Raw genomic sequence first — 20,271 nt, 5'->3', positions numbered from 1 at the left:
AGATACAAAGATCCTTTAGCATGGAAAAAGAGCCTCTATCAATGTCAGGAGAGGCAACAGCTCCCTGAACTTCTTCCAACTACATTTTACCCCAGACCCACCTCCAGCATATAACATGTCTCCCAAATAACAAAACACTTCCACACTCTCAAAAGACTTGCCAGAAAGATTAATCTTTTCATTCCTGACAATCTCTACATGATCTCCTGACACACTGCACACAGGAAATCAGAATTATCTTGCAGCTACCTCTAATACTATTACATCTCTTATGCACCCACTTATCACAAACACTGCACATGTTAGAGTTGCTGCAAACCACAAATGGCCACCCTCCCTGTGCTCTGACAGTACCACCACCAGCTCTAGATGTTATCACTTTTGTTTTATTTGCATTCACTCTAAAACTCTTGTCCCCCATTCCACCTTTCCCATTTCCTTAATCTTTTCTCTGCCTCTCTTTCATTCTCTGCAATCAGCAACAAATCATCAACATACATTTCCCATGGGATCCCATGGGAGTTCATTTGTGATGTCACATGAGAGCGCTTCAAGCACCATGACAAACAATTAGGGGCTCAAGACTGACCTCTGGTGCACAACAACATTCATGGAAAACTCATCACTCAAATCTCCATTCACTCTCACCTAGGTGTGAGCATTTACATACATAGCCATATCCACAGCCACTCTTAAATAAAAAGCTGTCTCATTCCCCACTTCACCACCTCTCTAGGGACTGTCAAAGGCTTTCTCCAAATCAAAAAAGGGTGTGTAGATCAGATATTTGTTCTAAGATGTTTAGTGGAGAAGTATCTAGAGAAGGGAAGGAAAGTGTATGCTGCCTTCATGGACTTGGAGAAAGCTTATGAAAGAATAGATAGGCAAGGTATATGGAAGGTATTAAGAATATATGGAGTGGAGGGAAAATTGTTGAGTGCTGTGAAGAGTATGTATGAGGGAGCTAGGGTTACGGTGCGAGTGGATGGTGAGCTGAGTGAGTTCTTTGATCTCAATGTGGGACTGAAACAGGGTTGTGTGATGTCTCCATGGCTGTTTAATATATACATGGATGGGGTTGTAAAGGAGGTGCAGGGTAGGGCAGTGGATGTGGGGGTGGCTCTAATGAATGAGGGTGGGATTTGGAAGCTTCCGGTGTTGCTGTTTGCTGATGATACAGTACTGTTGAGTGAAGATGAATGGGAGTTGCAAGGTTTGGTGAATAAATTTGGGACAGTGTGAAGGAGGAGAAATCTGAAAGTTAATGTAAACAAAAGTAAAGTTATGGTGTTTGAGAGGAATGAAGTCACAGAGTGTGCAGTGAGGTTGGATGGTGAGGATATGGAGAATGTGAGTGCATTCAAGTACTTGGGTAGTGTGATGAGTAAGGATGGAACTTTGGGGGATGAAGTGCGTGAAAGGGTACAGCAGGGAAGGAAGGTTGTTGGTACACTGAAAGCAGTGATGAGAAATAGGGAGGTGAGTATGGAAGTTAAGAAGTCACTGCATGATAGTATTGTGATCCCTACCCTGACGTATGGAAGCGAGGCATGGACCTTGCAAGAGGGGAACAAGTCAAGAGTGACAGCAGTGGAAATGAGTTACTTGAGAGGAGCATGTGGAGTGACGTGGAGGGACAGGTTGACGAATGAAGAAGTGAAGGAACGCTGTGGGGTGGATGTGGATGTGGTTGAGAAGATTAGGAGAACTACACTGAGGTGGTTTGGACATGTGAAGAGAATGGAGAATGAAAGACTGACTAAGAGGGTGTATGTAGGTGAGGTGGAGGGAGGGAGATGGAGAGGTAGACCAAGGATGAGGTGGAGGGATGGAGTTGAGAGGTATATGAGAGAGGGGGGGGTGAGTTGGGGGGAGGGCAGTCAAATGGTGGGTGACAGAGTGACTTGGAGGCATTTTGTCTGCGGCCACCTTTTGCGGGATTAGGGCGTCGGGCTATTATAGACAGATAGATAGATAGAACAAAGTACAGTTCCCTTTTCTTTCCCATATATTTTTCCTGAAGCTGTTGGACAATGAATGTGGCATCAGTGGTCCCTTTGCCTGGAATAAACCCAAACTGCATCTCATCAATATTTACTCTTTCCCTTATCACCCCTTTTAGGACTCTCTCCATTACCTCCAATATCTGGTTCACAAGTTTTATGCTTCTGTAATTTCCTCTTTCCAAGGCATCACCCTTCCCCCCACACACATTTACAGTCACACTCTTCAGCCAGTCATTTGGGACAATACACTCATATAAAACCGAATTTATTAAATCAGTAACTACACCCACTCCTATATCTCCCGAGGCCTTCAGCATTTCAGCAGCTTACCCAGACACACCGGACGCCTTCCCCTGCTGCATCCTGCCTACTGCCCTGCTCACAAGTAGCATCAATCAAAGGCTAAGGGCCAATCACTGGATCAGCTGACTCCAAACCTTCCCTGTTCCAGCCAAACTCCTTATTCAGCAACTGGTTATAGTACTCTCTCCAGGAGATTTTAATATCCTAACTGACCTCCTCAACATTTCCTTCACTGTTCTTCACACACTGCTCATCCATGATATCCCTGTTTTCCCTCTTCACTGGATTTGCCACCTTAAATACCATATTTTTAACTTCAATGCTATTGCCATCTTAAATATATTTTTCACTTCAATGCTATTGTCACCTTAAATACCATATTTTCCTCTTCAATGCTATTTAGGTTATCAAGGAAAAGTTGCTGAGATTCTGATTTTGCCCTGTACACCTCCTTTCTAGTCCCACACTTGGCAGCAAAGTATTTTTTTTTGTTTCCAACCCTTTTCCATTAACAGAAAAGTCCTCTTCTTTCCTTAACAGTGGCTTCTACACCCTCATCCCACCACCATGTTACCCTATGCTTTGGAGAGTCCCTTTGAGTCAGTAACTTGTCAGCAAAACTAAGTTTCCTATAGAACAGTGATACTGGTACTTTCAAAAGATTTTTAACCCCTTCAATAAGACAATGCTTACAGTATATTATCATACTCTCGAAAGTTTTATTCAAGACACCTCATACTGAAGGAGTTAGTGAATTCCAAAAGTAGAGAGAAGGTATGAAGTTAATGAGTCTCCTAGTAAATATCAGGAAGACAAAAACCATGATCTGTACGTGTGACAATGGGCTGGTTACAAGTTCACGTAAATGGCCATGTACTGTACTGTATATAAGGGTGTGGATAGAAATACAATAGTATTTTCTGTACTGACACTGAGAGGGCTCTTCCTCCATGCTAAGGGATCTTTGTATGCAGCATGTGTTAGGTGTGTAACGCTGTATGGTAATGAGATCTGGGCAGTAAAAGACAGGACATTCGCAGGCTCAGATGTACAGAAATGACAGTGATTAAGTGGATGTGCAGTGCATCATTGCATGCAAGGCCTGTGGGGGAGGGGGGACTAGGTTTAAGATCGAGGAGTTGAAAGAGTGGATGGGACTGGAGTGCATTGATGTTATGATGAGGAGAGGTAAACTGAGATGGTTTAGGCATGTGGAGAGGATGGGGAATGATAACTGGGTGCAGAAGGTGAGAAGTGTTCATGTTAAGGGCAGGGTTGCTAAAGGAAGACCAAAAAAGACCTTGGACAAGGTCATTGAGTGTGACCTCAGGGATAAGGGACTGAAGAGGGAAACTGACAGAGATCGAGCAACATGGAGAGCCGCTATTAGGTGACCAAGGCCAACACATGCAAGCATGTTGGAGCCTTTAAAAAGGAAACGAAACAATGTTAACACTGGTTACACAAACAGAGGTAGTGAAATGAGTGGCAGCTTAAGCCTGACAGTGGATTTCTGGTGTGGTTAATGTAGGGGCCAGACCACTTAATGGTAGTCCAATAAAATCCATGGTGATAGAGGATGAGTCACTGGAGGCTGTGAACAAAATCTGCTGCTCTGGTGATGTCATCAGTGCATGGGCTGGTGCCAACCAGAACGCTATTGCAAAGGTGCAAAGTGGATGGAAAAAATTAAGAGAATTGCTACTTATCCTGATATCTCCAGTATTCTTCACAAAAGGAAAAATGTTTGGGATCAATGTTAAGAGAGTCACAATAGATTATATGATAGCAAAATGTGGGGTTCAAGAGAAGAGGATATCATAAGACTGAGAAAAAAAAAATTAGAATGATCTGATGGATATATGCAGTAAAACTGATGACAGAATATCCTCGGAAGAACTGGGAAAACAGTTGAGAGTGGAAAACATCAGAGAGGAAGTTAAAAGGAGGAGATTTTGAGGAAATGGACATATCAAGAAAATGGAACAAGGAAGTACATGAAGAGGTGTAAGAGGTGTACTGAGGTACCTAGCTAAAAAGAGAGGCAGACAGAGCAGGACATGGGACAAGGTTGTGTGTGCTGACTTCAGATCTAGAGGTATTAACAAAAAGCTGGTGCAGAACAGAGCAAGGTGGAGCAATGCTACCAGGTGAACCCATTTGACCTATGCTGCATGGAAAAAAAGGGCAAAACTGAAAATGATTAACAATGAGATGATGACTTCAAATTTCTCTAGCTCTGAAAGTTTCTTAAGCTAACTACAATCATGTGATAGTAACAAGAGAAAAATATAAAAATTATATGTAACACAGCCAAGGAGTTAAGAAGAGGAACACACACACACACACACACACACACACACACACACACGAACGAACGGCCGGAGAGAGCAGACGTCCCAGCCATCGCTCCTAACCTTAAGTAGTTTCAGGAATTTTGTCTGTCCTGTCTCCTAAGGTCTTGTTTTAAATTTAAAATAATGAAAGTTAATAGACTACCAAAAATGTAAAGATTTATTGGCTATAGTATACATGAATGTTTGTAGTTTTTTCGGTAACAGCTGTTTTGGTACTTTACATTACACATGGCCGAAAATGTAAACAATGAGGGACTTGAATTTCAAGGATTTGATACAAATACCAATGTCATGGACCTGGTTAAAACATTAATTATGAGGATTAGTGAACTTGAAAAGAAAGTAGAGAATCTAGTGATAAAAGATGTCTGAAAATACGGATAGTACCATACAGAGTCTGATCCAATCCAATGAAACAGCGAATGAAGAGATTAGGAATTTCAAGCGGGAAAATGTTGAATTGAGGAGGAAACTAGAAGAGAGTGCTAATAAAACGCAGAAGGTGAGTAATGTATTAGAAGACGCATAAGGCAAAGTGGGTACATGTAGAAGAAGAACAGAAAGAAGTGGTCAGCTTAAGAGAGATCATCCAAGAAGAAAGGGAAATGAACAAGAAAAAAATGGAAGAAAATGTAGTGAAAATACTGAAGAAAAAAGAGAAAATAGTGAGAGAAACTGTAGAAAGGAACAGATGTGTGGTAGTATTTGGAAACAGGGAAGAGGAAGAAAAGGTTAGGTTCGTAAGACTCGAGAGAGACATGAACCTGGTGAGAGGAATATTAGGCAAGATTGACCCCGAAGGAGACAAGTGGGTAAAAGAAATTGAGGAAGTAAGGAGGATAGGGCCTTATAAGAAAGGGGAAACAAGACCAGTGAGAGTAAAGTTTACATCAGAAAGTGTAATAAATGAGATACTTACAGTGACTTGGAAATTAAGCAAAGAGGCGGGAATGGAAAATATTATAATAAGAAAAGATCAGAATGAAGAAGAAAGAGAAGTTTTAAAATCATTAAAGGAAGAAGTAAAGGGAAAAAATGATAAAAGGACAGAGGAAGAATGTAATACTTTTTTTTGGAGAGTATTGGATATGAAAGTAAGGAAGTGGTATTTAAGGAAATAGAAGTCAAGGAAACTAAGGGGGATGGCTGTGAAAGATCAGAAGTTGAGGAAGTTTTACGGATAGAGAGTAGGAGAGAAGAGGGTATTAAAAACGTCAAAAATAATTTGAAGGTGATATATACTAATGTTGATGGTTTCCTATCGACAAGGATCGAAATTAACGATTTCTTGAGAGAACATGAACCTGATATCATGTGCCTTGTAGAGACCAAATTAAGAGAAGATATTGATGTTCATTTGGGAGATGGTAAATACAAACTGTGGAGAAAAGACAGGAAAGAAAAAAAGGGAGGAGGAGTGATGATAGCAGTGAAGAACAACATAAATATAGATACTGTGGAAATGGGAGAAGGCAGGGTTGAAGTGATATATACGAAATTAGAAACTGGAGAGAATGTTAAGAGAGATATGGCGGTAGTGTATGTTCCCCCAAAGACGAGAGCTGGAAGGATGACGAATACCATGAGATGTTGTCAGATATGGCTATCTATTTGCAAAAAATAGTTGAGAAAAGCAATAATATAATTTTAGTGGGTAACTTTAACTGTAAAGAGGTGAACTGGGAGGAATGGTACTCAGGAGGCGGCGAGGATTCATGGGGCACCATGTTATTAAATATAATAATGAATAATGTGATGACGCAATGGCTCAAAGAAGAGACACGGTTTCGAGGTGAGGACACACCAGCAAGGTTAGATTTACTGTTCACCAAAGAACCCGATGTAATAGAATCATTGAAATATCTCTGTCCTTTAGGAAAAAGTGATCATGTGGTCATTGAGTTCCAGATGTTAATAGGGAACGTCGAGCCAAGAGACGAGCTTCATAGACAGGGAAGATACAACTTTGGGAAAGCAAATTTTACAGGATTGAGAAACTTTTTTGAAAATGTGGATTGGAGAAAATTCAGAGAAACAAAAGAGATACAGAAGAAGTGGGATATCTTTCTAGACCTCTATAATTTGGGAGTGGAAAAATTTGTACCAAGAGTAAGAGGGAAAGAAAACAGGAAAAAGGAGTGGTTTAATAGAAGGTGTATGATAGCAAAAAAAGAGAGAGATAAGGCGTGGAACAATTGGAGAAAGAGAGGTAACAACAGAACAAAGGAAGAATATAAAAGAACAAGAAATGAATACACAAGAATACGTAGAGAAGAAGAAAGGAATTTTGAAAAAAGTATAATAGACAAATGCAAGGATGAACCCAAACTGTTTTATAGATTTCTTAATGGCAAACTGAAACAAAAGGAAGGAATCACCAAACTGAAAGTAGAAGGTGAGGTCTTTAAGGATGCGGCAATGCAAGCAGAAATAATGAACAAATGTTTCCAGTCAGTTTTCACTAAAGAAAAGGAGCTTGTGGAAGGGGAGGGAGTGATTAGAAATGTTCATGTGATAAAAGATATAAAAGTGGAGGTACAGGAAGTGTATAAATTACTGGAAACTCAAGATGTAAGGAAAGCCCCAGGACCTGATGGAATTTCTAATTGGGTACTGAAGGAATGCAGAGAACAACTGGCGGATAAAATTCACAGTTTAATCGTATGCTCACTGGAAGAGGGGAAAGTGCCACAAGAATGGAAGAGGGCAAATGTGGCACCAATTTACAAGGGAGGAAACAGGGAAGAACCCCTGAATTATAGACCAGTGTCTCTAACCAGCATGGTCGCAAAATTGTGTGAGAGAATCCTGAAAGACAGATGGATAAAATATCTGGAAGAGATGAATATTTTGGCTGATTGTCAGTTTGGATTCAGAAGTGGAAGGTCATGTGTTTCCAACTTGTTGAGCTTTTACTCAAGAGCGATTGACGTGGTACAGGAGAGAGATGGTTGGGTGGATTGTGTGTACTTAGACTTAGAGAAGGCCTTTGACAAGGTACCTCATAAAAGACTAATGTGGAAACTAGAATATATAGGAGGACTGAAAGGGAAACTTTTGGAATGGATGAGAGACTTTTTGAGAGACAGACAAATGAGGACAGTAATAAAGGATAGGATGTTTGGATGGAGGGAAGTAACAAGTGGAGTCCCTCAAGGCTCGGTGTTGGCGCCAGTAATGTTCCTGATTTACGTAAATGATATGGTAGATGGAATGAACAGTTATGCAAGTCTGTTTGCTGATGATGTAAAGATCCTGAGGAAGGTAGAGGTTGAGGAGGATTGTAAAATACTGCAGGAGGATTTGGATAGGATACACAATTGGAGCCGGACGTGGGAAATGAAATTTAATGTAAAGAAATGTAAAGTATTGGAAATGGGTAAAAGTACCAGGAGGCCATCACTGAATTATTTTTTGGCTAATGAATTAATCACAAAAAGGAGAGAAGAGAAAGATTTGGGAGTGCTGGTCCAAGATAGTTTGTCACCAGAAAAGCACATTAACAAGATAGTTGGAGAGACTTATAAACTCTTGACTAACATAAGAGTAGCATTTCATTATATGGATGAGGAGATGATGAAAAAATTGATAGTGGCAATGATCCACCCCAGGTTAGAATATGCAGCGGTAGTGTGGTCCCCACACAAAAAGAAAGATATAAACAAGATTGAGAGAATACAAAGAACAGCAACCAAGATGGTCCCCAGTCTGACAGACCTGTCATACAGAGAGAGGCAGGAAAAACTGGATTTGCCTTCCTTAGAGGAAAGGAGAAAGAGGGGAGACATGATTGCAGTGTTTAGGACCATGGTGGGAGTAGATAAAATTGACAAAGAAGATCTGTTTGTATGGGATAAGAGAGCAACAAGAGGACACGGAATGAAATTGAAAAAGGCAAGCTGCTTGAAGGATATCAAGAAATATAGCTTTCCTTACAGAAGTATAGACTTATGGAATAGCCTGGACAAAGAGATTGTCCAGTCTAAAAACTTAAACGAGTTTAAAGCCAAATTTGACTTATTGAGAAACAGCGATGGAAACCCACGAGCATAGTACATTCCGTGTATATCACAATTAGGTATAAATACTTAAATATTGGAACAACTTAGACAAAGAGGTGGTATCTATCTATTGCCAGACGCCTCAATCCCGTTTGGGGTGGCCACAAACAAATCGCCTCCAAGTCGCCCTGTCCCCCGCCATTTCACTCCCCTGCTCCCAACTCACACCCCCCTCTCTCATATACCTCTCCACCCCATCTCTCCACCTCATCCTCGGCCTCCCCCTCCCTCTTTCCCCCTCCACCTCACTCACATACACTCTCTTCGTCAGTCTTTGACCCTCCATCCTCTCCACATGGCCAAACCACCTCAAAGCAAAGAGGTGGTGCATGAGAAAAACATTCATGTGTGTAAAGGTAGACTTGATAAATGTGGATATGGAGACAGGACAACACGAGCATTGCTCAATTCCTGTATATTACAAATAGGTAAATACAAATAGGTAAATACACACACACAATTTCCTTACCCTATGAGTTAAGGCAGGTCTGCCTCCCTCCAACACATGCTCCTTCACATTATCACAGTGTTCATATGGCTGGTGAGTTGTTAGAAGCTCATACATGAACATCCCAAAGGAGAAGCAATCTACCTAAAACACAAGAATAAAAGAACTGCAGTGTTATGTCTCAGTCTTCGCAATTTGAACAAAGAAACCATTGATAAGTCTACCATTTATAATTTATTCTACCATACACTGTACTGTTTATATCTTATATGAAGAGATTCTATTTATGCCTTTAAGAAAAAGTATCTGCTCATAAATATTTTGCTATGAATCTTTCAACAATAAAAGAAAAAACAGAAAATGCATGAGTAAACTAAAACTATCACAAATGAAAAAAAAAAAAAAAAAATCACACTTGTGGAAAAATATGACAGCAGGTAAATGCATACCTTTTCAGTGTACTCTTCTTCCCCGTTATGTCTCATCATTTCAGGTGCCATGAAGCCTTCCGTACCGCCAAAGCCTTTAGTGCCAGTGGGCAGACTTGATCTGCTGATGCCTGTGACAAGTAACAGAAAGAAATGGTAAAATGAATGCATAAAACTAGACTGTGAACTTTTTTTTTCTTTTTCTAAGGATTAGATTGAAGACAATTTTTAACATTAGTGTACTGTCAAACTGTATTCTCTCTCTCTCTCTCTCCAGGTGACTCACCACTGAGAGACAAGCCTAATGGTTCCTGTAATCCAAGAAACCATTTACTAAAGTGGGTGGTAACCAATCAATCAAATGACACCTCATGGTTTAGAGGGTTAAGGAACTCCAACTGGATGTAGCCTGTATGGGTTTCCAATTGAGAGTGGTTAGGGTTTCTTGTTTATGTAATACCACTCGGGGACAAGTGAGGCTGGTCACTGTTGCCTTAAATGTAATAACTGCGCAGTCTAGCCCCAGGCCTCAACACTGTTGTTTAAATGGGGAAAAATGAAACCGGATGTTGTTACTGTTGGTCTTGTTACTGTAATATAACTTCCCAAGACAAAAGAAGATAAATGAATGCCACCAACACATCCCCTATATGTCACACAGCTGTGGCAATAGCCAGTCACATATTACTCCCTTTAAGGTGTATGAAATCAAGGATAGGCTACTGATATCAAGAATATTTAAGGGTAGATGACCAGACCATGCCAATGGTGGAATTAAATGACTGGAAAGCTTTCAGCAATATTTTGGAGTCTTTGAACCCATGACTGCAAGGCCAGGCCATATCTCTAACTTCACTCCAATGATGCAGTTTTCATTGTACTTTTGCTATCTTCACACAACTGTTCGTATTAGCAAAGGCTGTCTGAGCTGGAAGGATTAGATATAACCTTGAATAACTCTTTTTTTTCATTAAGAGATGCGTTTTGTGAACAGAATAAAATCATCTAATAGTAGTACAAATAAATCACTAAAAGAAAATTTCCTGACTGAAGGGGTTAATTACAGGACGATCCAATATGCCATGATGAAAGATGCCTGTGAGGGTCAATGGAATTCCTTCTTGTCCATTACTGGTACTGAAGTGTTGTCAGTCAAATTCACATCATTCTGTGGAGCAATCAGGCTTGTGTCTGGCACAGAAGGTGAGGAGGGAACATCGTGGTCTTTCTTTCACCTTTGACTGACATTCCCAATGACAACAAATAACTGTTATTTAGACCATTTTACCTCAAGTAAAGATATGAACTACAACACAGCTAAGATGCTGAGGACTTGCCTAAAAATGAAAATAAAGTCAAGTTGATGTTATTGTTGTTGCCATAATCAACTTTGGATGAGACCTTGAAGGACTGCAGAAATTCAGCTAATGCTGCTGGGAATTCTCAGATATTTATTTGGGATTAAGTTGAAAGCTTGTTGATGCTGCCACAGCAAGATGCATGAATCAATTAACTATGTATGTTCTGGCTTCAGGGCTATATTACAATGAAGGCTGGACTGCTTGTGAGTTATACTTTTTGTTACTAGTGATGTACAGAAGGGTGATGGCTACATCCCAGTCTGGTTTGGCGACCTCATATATTTCTGGGAAGGGCAGTTTCCATGTGAATGAATATCTGAAGAATGCCATTTGGCTAAAGGATGTGAATGGCAGTCGTGGCTGTGTTAGTGTATATGCTGGCGTAACAAAGAGCAAGTGCAGGGGCAGAAATGTTTTAAAGGCATTCTCTGGTGTTTAGACTTGCTTTTTGGTGGTGGCAGGAGTATAACAAATAGGTTAACTGAAAGAATAACATATTATGGACTTGTGTTGAACCAATAAACTATGTGCCTCTCATGTTCAAGTGGTCCATGACTGATAGTACCGTACGTTCACCTGGTCTCCGACTGAAGACACATATGTTCAAGTGGTCCTTGACTGATAGTACAGCATGTTCAGGTGGTCCTTGACTGATAGTACAGTGCTTCTTTGTGAAGATTTGTAACATCTGTTTCTGTACATTCTTTTAGTATTCTGAAGTCTTTGTTCTTTATTAGTTAATATATATATATACACTGCACTCGCCTAACTCACTGTAATTTCCTTCTGAATTCATGCAGTGAGTTGGAAAAACGTGAGTTAAAAAAAAAACACACCTTATGGGGAAAAATATATTTGAATCAGCCATGGTGTCAGGTAGCCTAGCATAACATTATCGGAACCCCTCTTAACACCACTTAACACTGACATCCTGTCTCAGCAGTATGTACTGCATATCATATAATGATAATAAACAATATTAAAGACATAACATATCCTTGTATGATAATAAAAAATACAGAAAAGTATTTACCTAAATCCTACTGATGACAATGCTTACGTCGACGAGAGATGGGTAGCGTTTCGACACACTAACATAGTCGCAGTACTGGCCACTAGGTGCAGGTGGCGTGGGTGGAGAAAGCATTATTCTGACTGGCTGCACAATCACAAGGACTGTGTGCTTATATATGACTGGCTTCCAGTTGCGAAGTTGCAGCTACAATACCATGAGTTAAACATCTCCTCAGAAATAAACAATTTTCTAGAGGAAAAACGCGAGTTAAGGCATTTTCCGCAAGTTTGGTGATAATGGTGACTTAGATAAGGACACCGTGAGTTAGATAATTCATGAGCTAGAAGTCCATGAGCTATGCGAGTGCACTGTATAATATATACAGTATATACTATATATAAATCTATCTATCTATCTATACATACACTGTATATACAGTATATATACAGTATATATATATATATATATATATATATATATATATATACTGTATATAGTGTATACACTGTATATAAAGTATATATATATATATATATATATATATATATATATATATATATACTGTATATAGTGTATACACTGTATATAAAGTATATATATATATATATATATATATACAGTGCTCATCAGAAGTATCGAGTGCCTATGTCAGGGTGCGCAATACTTTTGGCGAAAAAAGAATCACCCATTTTTGGTACTAAAAATTGAGCCAGATGTTTGGGCCGATAACATGACGTCACAGCAGCTTGAGGCCTTACTGCGCACTGGTTGGCTGCCGCCAGTTGCCTACGGGCTGCGTAAGAGAGAGGAATTCCGCCACTCCTCCCTCTCTTCTTGCGCCATTTTCTACCTAGTGTCCTGCAGTGTTTTGGCTTTCGCCACTTTGTTATGGCCCCAACCCATGAACTTTCGAGTGAAAACATATCACAGATCATTGCTCTAAAGGAGGCAGGCCACCCCACGAAGGAAATTAGTGATTTGGTTGGTGTGGCTCGATCAACAGTGCAGAGGTGGTGTGCCCATTTTCGAGTGGAAAATAGTGGTGACGTTCCTACAAAGAAACCGCAGTCTGGTAGGCCCAGGAAAACTTCCCCAAGGTCTGTTAATGTGTTAAAACGTGCAGTGGAGTCTAATCCTCGTGTGGGTGCAAGGAAAATTAAGGAGAGCAACCAAGAAGTGTTTGGTGAGGTTTCAGTGCGCACGGTGTCTCGAAGAGTCCATGAACTTGGTTACACAAGTCACAGGCCTGTGAGAAAGCTTGTCCTTACACGTTACCAGCAACTTCGTAGGCTTGCCTTTGCTAACAAGTACCTTAACTGGGGTGAGGACCAATGGTTGTCAGTGTTGTGGTCTGATGAGGCAACGTTTAGAGTTACCTGAAATCGAGGAGCGCACGTGTACTGGCGCAAAGGTAGTGACCCGCTTGACCCCCGTTACGTGGAGAGCACAGTTAAACACCCTGATTCACTTATGGTATGGGGTTGTTTCTCTGGGAAAGGTTTGGGGAAGCTTGTTGTGCTTCCCAAGAACTGCAGAGTGAATCAGGACGTTTACTTGGAGCTTCTTTGTGATCATTTACCTGAGTCCTTCGAGCTCACAGGTGCACGAGTGTTTCAGCAGGACAGTGTACCTGCTCATAAAGCCAAATCGGTCACCAACTGGCTTCGTGACTGCGAGGTCTCCTTCATGAAAGATTGGCCAGGCAATAGCTCAGACATCAACCCGATAGAAAACCTCTGGTACCTCATAAAGAAGAATCTCCAAGGGAAGGACATGAGTTCTCTGCCTAAGCTGGAAGCAGCCATTCGTGACTCCTGGGCAAAATTACCACCCCAGCACCTGAGGAACCTCACCCTTTCACTTCCACGACGTACTGTCTATATATATATATATATATATATATATATATATATATATATATATATATATATATATATATATATATACTGTACTGTATTTATATATATAAATAAATAAATATATATATATACATACATACAGTATATATATATACATAGTCAAGTCGCCTATGGCACGGACTTCAGTGTCGCGGTTTTCTACTGTATGACATGGCAAAGTGCCAGAACCAAAAAACACGAACTACGTGCATAAAATACCTATGGCACGGTAGGACAGCAAGGTTTGAAACGCCCGGGCAAATTCCCCTGGCTGTCGGTGTGCTCCCCTGTTTGTAAAAAGGAAGATGGCCACCACTCTAGCTCCATACTACAAGTGCTCCAACAGTGGACTTCTTTCTCTCTTATGAGGAGGTTAAACTTCACCAAATTCACTGTGTTAAGTAATGAAACATTAAAGATTCTTTGGGTATTGTGACTAGTTTACAGGTTTGTTTGTAAAACCGCTATGAACGGGTTAGTGATGAAGCATCTATCTCTGAGCTAAGACAAAGTATAATGCCTCCCATCATCATCATCACATATATATGAATGATTATTAATGTGTATACAGTACGTGATGATGATGATGGGGGGCAATATACTTCGTCTTAGCTCAGAGATAGGTGCTCTGTCACTAACCAGTTCATACTGGTTTTACAGGTTTTACAAACGATTGTACTATGCCCAAGTACACACAAGACTGATCACCCTCCCGTTTTTTGTGCCTGTTGTTACGTGTAATACATGCACTGACTGATTGCTTGATTGTGTGCCTGTGTAAAGTGGGGGCAAATGGCAAAAAGTGGGGTGAGAAGGGGGACTCTGGGCGAACGTCCAGAACTAAATTCCATTTTTCCCATAAGTTTAGTTATTTCTATGGCAAGGTTTTCTATGACGTGGGATTGTTCCAGAACCAATTACCTGCGCCTTAGGCGACTTGACTGTGTGTGTATATATATATATATATATATATATTGCCCCATGAGGAGCATAGGAGCCCGGGGCTAGGCAGTTGGTCCCGACATTTAAGATGAGAGTGACCAGCCTCACTCATCCCTGAGTGGCATGCATAAGCAATCAACCCCAACCATCCCTTGGATATAAGCCTTCACTGGCTCAATCTGATTGGAGCGCAATAATTACCCACTAAACCACCAGGCGCCACAATTTGGTTATATGGTTGCCACCCAGCGTACTAAATGGTTTCCTGTGGTGTACAAGAAACCATTTGGCTTGTCACTCAGTGTAGAGTCACCCACAGGCAGAAGCAAGAGGAAAGAATGAAGGAAAGAAAGACTGAAGAGGGAGTGTAGAGTCACCCGTAGGCAGAAGGACAAGGAAAGAATGAAGGAAAGAAAGACAGAAGAGGATGGAAGGAAAGAAGGATGGGGGAAAGGAAAGGGCAGACACCCAACAGCAGCACTACATCGAGTGAGTGGATGGTGAGTGCCCCCACCTACCACTAAGTATATATATATATATATATATATATATATATATATATATATACATACAAGGCAAATATTAAAAAACAGAGGAAAGAAGGCTCTTTGATAATAACAATAAATGTGATTATACTCAGTGCTAGCATATGAACTAAATTCTTCTTTGAATACACAGTAACATGATTCAACCTAATGATTTTGATCCTAATCTGACAAAATATAAAAGACACGCTGGTAACTTTCTTCAGTATCTGACAGTGTGAGTAACCGCCCCTATACCAAGAAGTGCTAGCCAGTGATGCACTGCCTTACACCCACTTCCCACTCACATTATTATTTTCAATTTTGTAAGTCTGTTTATTTGAACAGTGATATATAATCATGCCTAATGGACGCATTGCAGCAAGTGGGAGGAAAAAAGACCCAGTATGGTACTCTTCTGACAGAATTCCCAAAGGCACAAACAGGGTTGGGAAAAAAAAAAAATCACAGATTTTTAAAAAACCTGATTTAAATTTAAAAAATCCAAATTTAAATAAAAAAATAATTCTTTTATAAGAAAAAAAAAAAAAAATCTGTGATTTTTTCCAACCCTGACAAAGAAAGACTTGAGAAAATGAATCTACCAACAATACAGGAGAGAAGGAAAAGAAGAGACATGATTATGCTATATAAATGCATCTAAGGGAAAGAGAAAATAGACACGAACGAGTACATATCCTATGGGGAAGCATCAGCAAAAGGACACTGCAAAAAACTACATAAAATGAGAGGTGATAAAGACGTAAGGAATTTCAGTTTCCCAACAGGATAACTGGTCAGTGGAATGCACTACCAAATGAAATAGTGTGTGCCAAAACTATTCATAAATTTAAGGATATGTATGATAAAAATGATATAATACATGGGACAGTATGAGCTTAACTCATTTCTGTAAAAATACAATTAGGTAAGAACACTGCCGGATATCGGGGTATGGGTGTACAAAGATTAATCTATTCAACTGAGGAAGATTCCTGTCCTCTAAATGGAGCCCATATTCATCTGAGTTTAAATTTGTGGACTGCAGACTCAAGCTGTCCTTTTGCAGTCTGCCATCCTCCTTTTAGGGGATGGAGAAAGAGTTGAACGATACTACATAACCTGGTGGTAGGGCCACCCAGTCATACTGAAACCACCATGTAAAGGTGTTCCTTTCCAAAATCATTGTAAAGAATTAAATATGTCATAAATCCCTTACCATAGTCGGCAAGGCGGACATCAACCCTTGGGTGTGGTTGATGGTGGAAGGGAGGAGGAAGTTCCCAAACAAGTACATTCTCACTCTTCAGGTCACGGTAGATGATATGCTGCCCATGCAAGTACTCCAGTGCTTTTGCTACCTGCAGTTCAAGAAATTACAGTATATTTACAAAGACCTGTTGATAAAGTCTTGCCAAGATACAGTAATGGGTTTACTGATAAAAAGCTTATAGATTTCAGAACTGATTATTTTAAAATTTGATACACCTCAAATTAAAATGAGCACAGTTGTGGCCTTCTTTGTTTGGAAATCTCTGTACATATGGCTCAATTTACTAGAATATGCAGAAATGGTCAAGGCAGAGTGACCATGGAACTACTCTGGACTAACTAGTCACATTGTGACAGTGGTGCCTAGTTAATCTCAGGGACTCTCCTTTTGTTTCATTTATGAATGCTCCAACATGCTTGCATGTGTTGGCCTTGGTCACCTAATGGCAGCCCTCCATGCTCCTTGATCTCTGGCAGCCTGCCTATCCAGTCCCTTATCCCAAAGGTCACACTCAATAACCTTGTCCCAGGTCTTTTTCAGCCTGCCTCTCACAACCTTACTCCTAATGTTAACACTTCTTGCTCTCTGCATCCGATTGTCATCCCCCAGCCTCTGCACATGCCCAAACTATCTCAATCTACCTCTCCCCATCACAACACCAATACACTCCAGTTCCATCCTACCTCTCAACTCTTCCATTGTAAACCAGCCCCCCCCCCCCCCCCCAGGCCTCGCATTCAAGAACACACTGCACATCCACCTATCATTGTCATTTCTGTATGCCTGAGCCTAAGAATATCTTCTTCACTTTACTGCCCAGGTCTCACAACCATACAGGATTCCACTCATAACACATGCTGCATGCAAAGATCCCTTAGCATGGTGGGAGAGCCTTCTCAGTGTCAGGGGAGGCAACAGCTTCCTGAACTTCATCCAACCACTCCCCACTCTAGCCACAGAGCTGGCTCCAGCCCCACCTCCAGCACATAACATGTCTCCCAAGTAACGAAACTCCTCCACACACTTGAGAGACCCACCAGCAAGTTCAATCCTTTCACGCCTGGCAATCTCCACATGTGCTCCCCGACACACTGCACACATGAAATCAGCATTACCTTGAAGTCTATCTAATACCAATACATCTCTTATGCACCTATTTATTGCAAATACTGCACAAGATGGAATTGCTTCTCACGTCCTTGTTGCAAACCGCACATGGTCACCCTCCCTCTCCACTGACAATACCGGCTACCCTAGATACCATCAATGTTGTTTTATCTGCAGTTTACTCTTAAGCCCTTGTGCCCCATACCATCTCATCACTTGCTAAATCTTTCCTCCACCTCCCTTTCATTCTCTGCAATAAACACCAAATCATTGGCATACAACATCTCCCATGGGGGTCCACTTCTGAAGTCATGTGAGAGGGCTTCAAGCACCATGATAAACAACAAGGGGCTCAAGACTGACCCCAGATGCACACCAATATTCACGGAAAACTCATCACTCAAATCTCCATTTACACTTAGCTGGGTGCAAGCACCCACATATATAACCATCACAACTCTAACCAGCCACTCCTCAATCCCATGCTTTCTCATTGCCCACTTCACCACACCCCTAGGGACTCTGTCAAAGGCCTTCTCAAAATCAACAAAAACAAAGAACAGATCCATTTTCTTTCCAATATGTTTTTCCTGAAGCTGCCAAACAATGAATATGGCATCAGTGGTCCATTTGCCTGCCATAAACCCAAACTGCATCTCATTAATATTCATTCTTCCTCTAATCATACCTTCTGGAACTCTCTCCAGTATCTTCATTGTCTAGTCCAAAAGTTTTATGCCTCTACAATTTCCTCTTTCCAGGGCATCAACCTTCTGTTTGGACACATTTACAACCACACTCTTCAGCCAATCATCTGGGACAACACACCCATAATTGTAATAGTCAAGTCAGTAACTAACCCCACTCCCATACCTCCTGAGGGTTTCAGCATTTCAGCAGCCAACCCAGACACATCTGCCGCCTTCCCCACTAGGCATCATGCCTATTGCCCCGCTCACAGACAGTAGCAGCATCCATCAAACATATTCTTCCTTTCCACACTATTTAGGTTATCCAGTAAAGTCTCCATGACTCAGATTTTGCTGTCTATCTCTTTTCTAGCCCTATGCTTAGCAGCCAAGTATTCTTCTTTGTTACCACCCATTTTCCATTCCCATAAAAGCCTTCTTTTCTTAACTGCAGCTTCTACACCCTCATCCCACCACCAAGTTACTTCATGTTTTAGGGGGCCCCCTTGTCCATCCACACACTGAGTCAGTAACTATCGAAAGACTGTTCTTGAAAACTATGTACTGTTCATTATCATTTCTGCCAACAGCTCCGCCACCACTCTACTCATCTCGCTACAGAAGGCATCTCTTACTGTTTGTTTTCTCAACTTCCACATTTTCCTCCTAATTGCACAGGCCCTCTTTTTAATCACCCATTCCTTAAGCACCAACTGTAAAATTTAGTAACTGTTTAATACTGTACCATTATTCCCACTCATTATAACCATTATACAGTACCTTCTTTATCAATATTCTGTTAGATGAAAGATTACTTGAATTACTGTATATTAAAATTACAGTTCACGGTCAATACTGTAACTGACTTATATCTTGGTTATGCGACAAAGAAAAATAATTTCATATGAAACAATGGAATTGGACAAAAGCATGGTAACCAACTATCATGACAGCTCTGTTAAAATGGTGATTGGCTGTATCATACTGTATCACAAAATAATCCTACACATAATTTATTTAAAATCCTACACATAATTTTTTTACACTGTGCACAATAAGCTGAACTAACCTGCAATATGACAGCCTGAAGTGTGTGTAATGCAAGGCGTGCCCCTGAACGTTGGTAATGCTTTAGACAGTGATCAAGGGCACCCTGTGGTGCTAATTCCAGTACCAGAGCAAGAGGCCGGGGACAAACACCCACCAAGGGCACAATGTGAGGGTGCCGAAGGGACAACAGTATATTGACCTCCTGTCGTGCAGAGCAATATGCCTTGCATGCATACTGCAGAGGATCGCGCTCCCACTTGCTCTGGGCAGCCTGGAAGATTGATGCAAGATAGAGAAAAGAAGATAAGACGACCAAACTACAAAGCAAAACAACCAAACTAATGGCAGAATTATTCTCACATATGGACAGTACACTTCTAAATGTATTCTAATGCCATGCAATTTCACTTAACCTAGGAAGGACCTCTTGGGCCGAATGGTGAGATATGCTTAAGCACTTCTTTCTGCCTTATTTATTCTTAGGCCTGAAGAGAGTCCAAAGCCAACACTGCTACATCTTCTCAATGAACATTTCAATATCTGGATACAATTCTGCCATTTGAACAATTCACAATACAGTACTGTGAACATTTATGGAGTGGGTGGCAAATAACTTACACTGGTAGCATTATGTGATAAATATACTCTAACTGCCTTATATGTAATGACTTATGGGCCACATCTGGTGGGAGCACCTTAACACACAAGATCACTAGGCATCAATTCAGTTTTGTGGTTACTACCCAGTGTAATAAATGGTTTCCAAGGCTACAAGAAATGATCTTGTAGGTCAACGATGTAGAAATATC

General features: G+C 40.7%; 1 protein-coding gene across 1 annotated transcript in view; it reads right to left on the bottom strand.

The window, feature by feature from the left end:
* Positions 1 to 20,271, bottom strand: part of Lrrk (Leucine-rich repeat kinase) — a 540,691-nt gene that overhangs the window by 32,218 nt on the left and 488,202 nt on the right. Inside the window, exons 37-40 of the mRNA XM_080286185.1 lie at positions 19,482 to 19,733; positions 16,563 to 16,704; positions 9,625 to 9,734; positions 9,197 to 9,319 (exon numbers count right to left, since the gene is read on the bottom strand). Coding sequence (XP_080142311.1) covers positions 9,197 to 9,319; positions 9,625 to 9,734; positions 16,563 to 16,704; positions 19,482 to 19,733 — 627 coding nt within the window. The remainder of the gene's footprint in view (positions 1 to 9,196; positions 9,320 to 9,624; positions 9,735 to 16,562; positions 16,705 to 19,481; positions 19,734 to 20,271) is intronic.

This window comes from Coenobita brevimanus, chromosome 14 (genome assembly GCF_032717465.1).
Source record: "Coenobita brevimanus isolate Jiangsu-jjx chromosome 14, ASM3271746v2, whole genome shotgun sequence".
Classification (NCBI taxonomy): domain Eukaryota; kingdom Metazoa; phylum Arthropoda; class Malacostraca; order Decapoda; family Coenobitidae; genus Coenobita; species Coenobita brevimanus.
Note: the sequence above shows the minus strand (reverse complement) of the source record. Positions and strands in the feature narration are given on the sequence as shown.